This window comes from Phacochoerus africanus, chromosome 10, assembly GCF_016906955.1.
Source record: "Phacochoerus africanus isolate WHEZ1 chromosome 10, ROS_Pafr_v1, whole genome shotgun sequence".
Classification (NCBI taxonomy): Eukaryota; Metazoa; Chordata; class Mammalia; order Artiodactyla; family Suidae; genus Phacochoerus; species Phacochoerus africanus.
Genome location: NC_062553.1, coordinates 56,132,566 through 56,141,588, shown reverse-complemented (window position 1 = coordinate 56,141,588; position 9,023 = coordinate 56,132,566). Strand labels below are relative to the sequence as shown.

Genomic DNA, 9,023 nt, shown 5'->3' with positions numbered 1-9,023 from the left:
TCTGCTGCCCAACTTGAAGGCGGTGGGAGCCTCCAGGAGAGCCCCTGCAGTGGGCTGACCCAGCCGGGTCCCTGAGCTCTGGGCGAGCGCACAGCATGCCCTGAAGGCTTTCTCTCAAGGTCCTCTACTCTCCCTCTCTCCAACAGCTCATCCTCTACTCTCCCTCTCTCCAACAGCTCAACCTTCTGCAGGATGGTCACTGGGGAACCTCCTCACCGGCCCCCCCCCACCAAGTCCTTGACTTTCAAGCCAAACACTAGTGCATCTCATGGGCTTTCAGGACTTTTTTTTTCTTTTTGGTCTTTTTAGGGCCACATCTGTGGCATATGGAAGTTTCCAGACTAGGGGTTGAATCGGGCTGCAGCTGCAGGCCTACACCACAGCCACAGCAACACGGGATCCAAGCCACATCCACCACCTACATCGAAGCTTGTAGCAACACCAGATCCTTAACCCACCGAGCGAGGCCAGGGATCAATCCGCATCCTCATGGATACTAGCCAGGTTATTTTTTAATTTTTTATTAGAGTATAGTTGATTTACAGTATTATGCCAATTTTGAGGACATTTTCACCTTTGAACCTTGGAGAAACCCAAAAACCGTTACTTCTCAAGAAGGCACAGGAATATACTCAAATGACCTGAGAGATTTCCACTCAGCAAGAATCAAAAAGAAGAAGGGCTTATATCTTTCCAGTATTCCCTTTGTTCTGGCACCTCACCATTCTCTTAGAAAGCAAGCATTTTTATTCAAGGTGAATGGCATGAGAAGACACTGATGAGGGAGGTGGCTTGGCATGCAGGGATCTGATTTTGAAGCGTGACAACTATGGATTTGGATGAAACTAGAATTAGTGTGTTACTCCCAGAGAGGCTGACTAGCAGCCAGGTGATTAACACAGCACGAGTAAATAAAGCAACGATCGAGTCCTTCAGTTGCCAGATTTTTTTTTTTCTTTTTGAGGCCGCACCCACAACATATGGAGGTTCCCAGGGTAGGGGTTGAATCAGAGCTGCAGGTGCTGGCCTACACCACAGCCACAGCAATGCAGGATCCAAGCTGTGTCTTCAACCTACACCACAGCTCACGGCAGTGCCGGATCTTTAACCCACTGAGCAAGGCCAGAGATTGAACCCACAACCTCATGGTTCCTAGTCATATTCATTTCTGCTGTGCCACCACGGGAACTCCAGTTGCCAGCTTTTTATACAGTGAAACTTTAGCATCAGTGAAAGGAATGTTGTTGTTCTAATCCCCGAACAAGCTAAAGAAGAAACACAAACATCATCAGTGAAAGAAAATGTATTACCTTCTTAACATTCCAGCTGACCATCCGTTCAGAAGGCAAGGCTCTCAGGAGAAACGTCCTCACAAACTTTCAAACACACATGTAACCCTTTCATGAGCACCAAGTTTTACTCACAGGTAAGTTTGCAATGAACCATTTATTCCCTGAAAAGATTTCATTCCTCCTGGTTCGATGTCCTCCTGGGCCTCTTATGACAAGGAGCCATTTTTTATTTTTTATTTTTCTACTTCACCAAGGAGAGCTATGGGATCAGGCACCTGGAAATTAATATGGGGACACTGCTCCATTTACCACCAAATGATCATGTTGTTTCCTCCACAAGAAGAAGAATGGAGCCTAATTTTGGAATCTCCAAAGAGATTTCTTCCTATTTGTTGTCACAAGAAGCAATGCTCCCTAATTTATTCTATAGAGGAATGTAAATGTGAAAGTCTGTGTTAATTCAAAGTTAACATGTAAAATAATGAATTTTAAGCCAGGAAATGAAGCTCCTAGAGGTTTAAGAGCCTCGCATGCCATATCTGCTAGAGTAAGGATTAGAGCTTAAATCTAAATTTTCTTTGTCTATTTGGAGGTTGACTTATTTTTCAGTGACCTTCTGAAATCTTGAAAGACAGTTAAATAATAGAGCAGAATACAAACGAGGCCATCTTCCTCAACAATCTCTAAGGTTCTCAGTTGTCTCTGTGCCCAATGACTTACCATCAGGGCTAATGGCACAGTCCAGCGTCACCTAGCTTTAAATGACCTCTGGAGTGTCCTTCCAGTTCTCCAGAATTTTATAGGCTATTAATGTCTTTTCAGTTATGTTATTAGCTATTTCCCTGCATAGCCATAGCTCTTTTAAGAGATCAGATACAGAATGCTGATAAGAAATCAGTTTCTGTCCTTTATGAAACAATAAGATTTTATCACTAAGGGACTTCACACACAGAACAGACATCAAGGGTTTATGCGAGCTCAGAGCCCTGTAGTCACTCTACAGCAATGCAATATGAGTACTAGGGAGCCCCTCCACAATGGCCCTACCTCACTCAACCCCACCAGGCACACTCACCTTCGCTCTACAGAAGGAGGCTGGGGGTAAGAGCCCAGTGAATGATGGAGGAGGTTTCGCCTCCCCTCATCCCTTCCCCCCAAGAGAAGCCAAGTGACGGGGGAGGTGCCAACACACTGGTGACAATTGCAGTAAAGGGAGACAAACATTCCATTTTCCAGTTCGACATCTGCTGGAAGGATGGGCACAGAGGGACATAGCAGGGTAGCTGCATGGCACCATGGGTTCCCCAAAGATACCACAGAGAAGTCCTGAAGATGCCCTAGCAAGAAGTGTGCTTGCCAAGTACAAGGACCCATCAGCTAGGGTACTGGAGTGTACTGGGGCGTGGGCAGGGGAGGTCTGATCAGTAATAGAAGAGGAGGGGGTGGAGGGCAGTCTCTCATGTGTCATGCCCTTAGTCCAAAGACCACTGGGAACATACCTGTGGTCAAATAGTTGGGTTTCCTAGTCATCACAGCAAGAGGGCATAGACTCCATATGGATATGTTTGGGGTCTTGGAGGGAGGGACCTAGAAACTATTATGGGATCTGAGCTTTGGTTGAGGAATTTGGGGAAAGAGCTAAGGAAGCAAGTTGCTCTGGACAAGGAGAAATCTGTGACCGAGTACCTAAATAAATCTTATCTATGGGGAAGGCAGGCTTGAGCCGTTGCAAGCTACAGTTGGCAAAGCAGCAGTCTTGCTTACTCAAGGCAAAGGCTTCATGCTTTTTTGTGGGTGGCAGCTGGTCTGAAGTGGGAGGACCTTGCCCTTATGGCTCCCAGAGGAAACCAAGTCTGGCAGCACCTGCATCTGGAACTTCCAGCCTCTAGAACTGTTGGAAGACAAGTTTCCATTGTTTAAGCCCCCCATCTGTGGTGTTTTAGTGTGCTAGCCCAAGGAAACTAATACAGACCTACAACAAGTAAAGAGGTTGGAATAATAACCAAACTTCCTTCAGTGAAAGAAGACCCAGATGGCTTCACTGAATATTTCTAAAATAGTAATTAATTCTAAAATTAGAATTTTTCTAATTATTTAGAGAATCAATACCAATTCTTTATAAACTCTTCCAAAGAGATGGAGAAGCACTTCCTAACTCATCCTATGAACCCACTATTTACCCTGATACCCAAACCAGACATCATGAGAAAAGAAAATTATAATCCAATATCTCCTATGAATATAGATGCAAAAATCCTCAGCAGAACTTCAGCAAATCACATCCAGAAACATATAAAACAGGATTAGAGGTCATGACCAGGTGGGATTTATCCCAGGAATGCAAATTTGGTTTAACATTCAAAAATCAATTAATGTAATACTCTATCAATAGAATAAAATACATTTTTATTGATCATCTCAATAGATGCAAAAAGGGCATTTGACAAAATACAATACCTATTCATGATAAAAGCAATCAACAAACTGGAAATAGAAAGCAATTTCCTCAACAGAATAAGACCATCTATGAAAAACCGACAGGGAACATCTTACTTAATGGGGAAAGACTGAAAGCTTTCTCCTAAGCAGGAACAAGGCAAAGAAGCTCCCTCTCACCACTTCTATTCCTCATTATATGAGGCACCAGCCAGGGCAATTAGGCAAGGAAAAGAAATAAAGGGCATCTAGTAGAATTCTCTCTATTTGCAGATAACATATCTGGTCTCCACATTGAGGCTGTTTGTCTCACCAGAACTCAAGCTGAACAGGTCACCACATCATCTTTCTTGGAAGGAGGGAGCTGTCAAGTGTCTTTGTAAAGCGCCACTTCCTTGGAGTTCCTGCTGTGGTTCAGTGGTCAACGAATCTGACTAGCATCCATGAGGACTCAGGTTTGATTCCTGGCCTTGCTCAGTGGGTTAAGGATCCTGTATTGCCATGACCAGTGGTGTAGGCCACAGACACGGCTTGGATTTGCCACGACCTGTTGTTGTAGGCCAACAACTACAGCTCCGATTTGACCCATAGCCTGGGAAACTCCATATGCCTCGAGTGCGGCCCTAAAAAGTCAGGGGGCCTGACTTTTCTTCTTCTGCATAACCACATCTCCTCCTGTGCTTGAATCCTCCATATTGGTGCTGTCACATGCAGCCCAGACACCCCCTCCAGTGCTAAAAACCATGTTTGTTCTTCTGCTCCCCAAAGGGACCCATCAGGCCGCATGCCCTTGTTCTTACTGCTGCCTCCCATGCAGGGTTTGAAAAAAACCATGGGGTACAGCCCTTGGTGGTGCAGCTGCTGTCCCTGCCCGCCCCCAGCCCCCACCCCTCCCATACACAGAACTGCGTAGAGCCCGAGGGCTTCCTCTGGCTCCAAAGCCCACCTGGCCCAGAGCTGACGTGATAAGCACCTGTGAGGGCTGCCTCCCCAGCCTGCTCACTCTCCACTGCCTCTGCCTCAGCTGGTGTGTCCTGACTCGGGCTCTTGGGGAAAGGACTTTTTCAGGAATAACTTGTCTCAGGTGCTGGAGATCCCAATACTATGACAGCCATAGAGGGACATGAAATCAACTTAGGTGACTTGACCAGTGAATTAATAACATTAGAGTGGGTAATAGTGGAGTGCACTCCGCATTTGTTTCAACGTGGAACTGTGTACCGGATCATGTAAACTCCATCACCAAGGGACAGAGGCGAGAATAGTTAGAAAAACTCTGCTGTAAAGATGCTTCATTGTTTTATAAACAATTGTCATGTCAACACGTGACCTTTAACATGTGCCACTTTTCTAGAATATGCTAAGGAGAGGCCAAAGAATCAGTGCTAGCTCTTCTAGATAAGAAGAAGAAGATAAGAGCTCTGGCGGGAATTCCAGTGCTCCTACTTACAAGCTGACTTGGCATAAGAAAGCACACGGGAGGAGGCAGTTACGAGGTCGCGAAAATAGGAGTGCTTGGAAAATAGGAGTGCTTGGAAAATAGGAGTGCTTGGCAAAGACCTGTCCTTTCCGCTCCGCACCCAAGACACACTGGGCCTGTGGCCAATGCAGACACGAAACCCTCACGTGGGTGTTGAAAAGCCCGTTATTCTTTCTTTCTTTCTTTCTTTATTTTGTCTTTTGTCTTGTTGTTGTTGTTGTTGCTATTTCTTGGGCCGCTCCCGCGGCATATGGAGGTTCCCAGGCTAGGGTTTGAATCGGAGCTGTAGCCACCGGCCTACGCCAGAGCCACAGCAACGCGGGATCCGAGCCGCGTCTGCGACCTACACCACAGCTCGCAGCAACGCCGGATCGTTAACCCACTGAGCAAGGGCAGGGACCGAACCCGCAACCTCATGGTTCCTAGTCGGATTCGTCAACCACTGCGCCACGACGGGAACTCCTTTATTTATTTATTTATTTATTTATTTATTTATTTATTTAATTTATTTATTTATTTATTTATTTATTTTGTCTTTTGTCTTTTTGTTGTTGTTGTTGTTGTTGCTGCTGCTATTTCTTAAAAGCCCGTTATTCTTAATGGAGCTTCCAAAACTCTTTTAACAGAGTGCTCAGTACTCGGGCCTCCCATACCCCCACCCCCACCCCCAACTATAATGGATTAAATAGGGGGTCATCTCAACTTTGCTGTTGTTGAGAAGTGGGAATATCCGGGAGTTCCCGTTGTGGCTCAGCGGGTTGAAAACCCAGCAACTATCCATGAGGACTCGGGTTGGATCTCTGGACTCAGTGGATTAAGGATCCCATGTTGCCACATCTATAGCCTAGGCCCGCAGCTGCAGCTCCCATCGGATCCCTAGCCTGGAAACTTCCATATGCCACAAGTGCGGCCATAAAGAGACAAAGAAAAGACAAAAACTAGGACTAGCGGGACTGCGAGAGTCAGGGACCAGATCATGAGGGGCTGCTGTCACTGCGGGCGACCCGGGAAGGGCTGGGGCGCACCCTCCGCAGCCAAAGGGGCGCCTATCCCAGCGGCTGAGACGCCCGGCCGCTGATGCCCGCCCGCGGCCAGCAGGGGCGCGCGGGAGCCCGCGATCCGGGAGGGCGGCGTGGGCGTGGGAGAGGCGGTGCGGGCTCAGGCGCCGCGGGGTGTGGCTCCCGCCGCTGGGCGGGGCGCAGGGCTTAAAAGGCAGGCCCGCAGGCTGCCGCTCAATCGCGCTCCTGCTGCCGCCCCGCGCCCCGTTATGGAGCGGCCGCCGCTGCCCGCCCTGCTGCTGGGCGCCGCCGGACTGCTGCTCCTGCTGCTGCCCCTCTCCTCTTCCTCCTCTTCGGACGCCTGCGGCCCCTGCGAGCCGGCCACCTGCCCGCCCCTGCCCCCGCGGGGCTGCCCGCTGGGCGAGACCCGCGACGCGTGCGGCTGCTGCCCGGTGTGCGCGCGCGGCGAGGGCGAGCCGTGCGGGGGCGGCGGCGCCGGCAGGGGGCACTGCGCGCCGGGCATGGAGTGCGTGAAGAGCCGCAAGAGGCGGAAGGGTAAAGCGGGCGCAGCAGCCGGCGGCCCGGGCGTAAGCGGCGTGTGCGTGTGCAAGAGCCGCTACCCGGTGTGCGGCAGCGACGGCGTCACCTACCCCAGCGGCTGCCAGCTGCGCGCCGCCAGCCTGAGGGCCGAGAGCCGCGGGGAGAAAGCCGTCACCCAGGTCAGCAAGGGCACCTGCGAGCAAGGTGAGCACGGCCGGTTCCCACGGCTCCGCGCGCGCATCCCTGGACTCGGGGCAGGATGCAGGGAGGGGTGGGCGACGCCTCCCCTTCTCTTTTCCGAGGCTTCTCTTTGGAGGGTTTGGGGCGTGCGTTAGGAAAGAGAGCTTTGCGGGGCGACTGGAGACAGAGAAGGAAAAAAGTTTTTCCTGATGCCGCAGACTCTCCCTCCCCCAGAGCTCACCCAGCTCAGCTGGCAGATCGACTCGCAGAAGGTGCCTCTGTTCTGTTGGGGATGCGGAGATGCCATTTTCGAATGATTCTTTCTTGGCTTGGGTGTAGAGATGGAGCCAGGAGATAGGGGAAAGAAGTTTGGTGAAATACAGGAGGATTTTCAGAGAGAAGTTGTTTATCCCGCGTTTGCTTGGCTAGATTGTAGGAATTTTAAAAATTGGGCGTCCTGGTTTCCTAATGTTAAGGGAAGCAATTCACTTACTGGAAGTTAGAGATTCTCAAACAGTAACCTAACTAGTTAATTATTTGTGGGCAAAAAAAAAAAAAAAAAAAAACAACTCTTTGAAGAACTGTTTTTTGTGATGTTTGTTTCGAACTTTATGACCATTTTGTTTTACTTTCTTGTTCCTTTTTTGCGTAATTTCTCCCCAGGATGCACTGTTCAGCAGGAATGCCTTTGAGGTTATGTTTGATCGTTTATTTTATTCCAAACAAGTCCAAGCTTGCCATAAATGAAAGAGGAAAATAAAGAGGGTCTGGACTTGCGAAAACAAACAAAAAAACAAAACAAAACAAAATCCAAGCTTGTAATTCTAATGTCTGAAATAACATTTTCCATCGGCAGCAGTTTCAAGGGAAAGTTAGAAATCCAGCCTTGGCAGTCCTGCTCCTGGCCCTGGTCCCAGCCAGGGTGGAAAAGGAAGAGAGGAGACAGTTCTGAAATGACAGAAGCAGTTGCTTCTTTGACACACTCAGGCTCTCTCCAAGCTTTCCAAATAATTGCGGTTTTTTTAGAGTTTTTCCCAGAAGTCCAATGGCTTATAGGTCCTCTGTCACTGACTTCAGAGTTTACTATTGAAAGCCTTAAATAGTGTAAGCGACTTATGTTAACTATATTATCACTGCTTTAAATTTAGAAAGTCGCAATCCAAAATAATCCACGTACTCTTCCAACAGAAACCATCATGTGCTCCTTTTGATCTACTTTATCAGTCATACCATGAAAAGAGAAATGTGCATAGTTTAAGAATTCACTCCAAATGTTGATGTTTTTCTTACACATTCCAAGGGAATTTTCCCCGTTGTCTTTCCCAATCACTGGAACTTGCTTTAGCAGAACAGGTTGGCTTGGTTATTAGTTAAGTATTGTTGTCAGTTCTAGCCTGTAGCTAGTTTTATCCATCTTCTCTCATGCTATTTACATCCCTGAATGCTCACACGGTGCAGTCATAAAATACTGAGACTGATGGTCACATGGAACTAGTCATAGAAGCTCATTAGTATGTAAATCCGAATCCCCAGTGTCTCCCAGGATGCAGTCCCCAGGAGGGTGCAGACCTAGTTTTTCTTTATATTTGGGAAAATGTTAAGAGAAATAGCATCTAAAACTGGAAACCTTGTCGTAAATTAGTCTTTTCTTCCTAACCTAAATTTAGAGTTACTGGATAGGGCCTGGGAGCATTTATAGGAGAACGCCTGCCAGCTAGGGCAGCACAGAATACGAGGTTCTCCAGAGTACTTTTCCACAGCTGAGGCAAGTGGGCCTAAAGCCAGATCTCCTCAAATAGTTTTCCTGACTCCTGGATGTGTTTTGACAATTATAGAAGCAAACCCATCAGAGTACTTAACTTCTGTGCTATTTAGACACTCCCAATCGCTTCCCAATCCTTTGCACAGCGTAGGAAATGAGTTTTCTGGCTTCTTCCAGCCATTTCCATCCTCGGGAAACTTGAGTTAGCTGCCTCAAGTATGGGGGGGGCATCTCTGTTGGTCTCACTTATCCTGTGTTGATTGAGCATCTGACGTGTGTCAGCTCCGTGCCAGATGCTGTACAGCCGAGAATGCACAAAGCCTGTCTGGTCTTGC

At 48.0% G+C, this 9,023-nt stretch overlaps 1 protein-coding gene across 1 annotated transcript in view; it reads left to right on the top strand.

Moving 5' to 3' along the window:
- Positions 1 to 6,438: 6,438 nt before the first annotated feature.
- Positions 6,439 to 9,023, top strand: part of IGFBP7 (insulin like growth factor binding protein 7) — a 74,367-nt gene continuing 71,782 nt past the window's right edge. Inside the window, exon 1 of the mRNA XM_047798302.1 lies at positions 6,439 to 6,950. Within this exon, the coding sequence (XP_047654258.1) occupies positions 6,476 to 6,950 (475 nt within the window). The 5' untranslated portion in view covers positions 6,439 to 6,475. The remainder of the gene's footprint in view (positions 6,951 to 9,023) is intronic.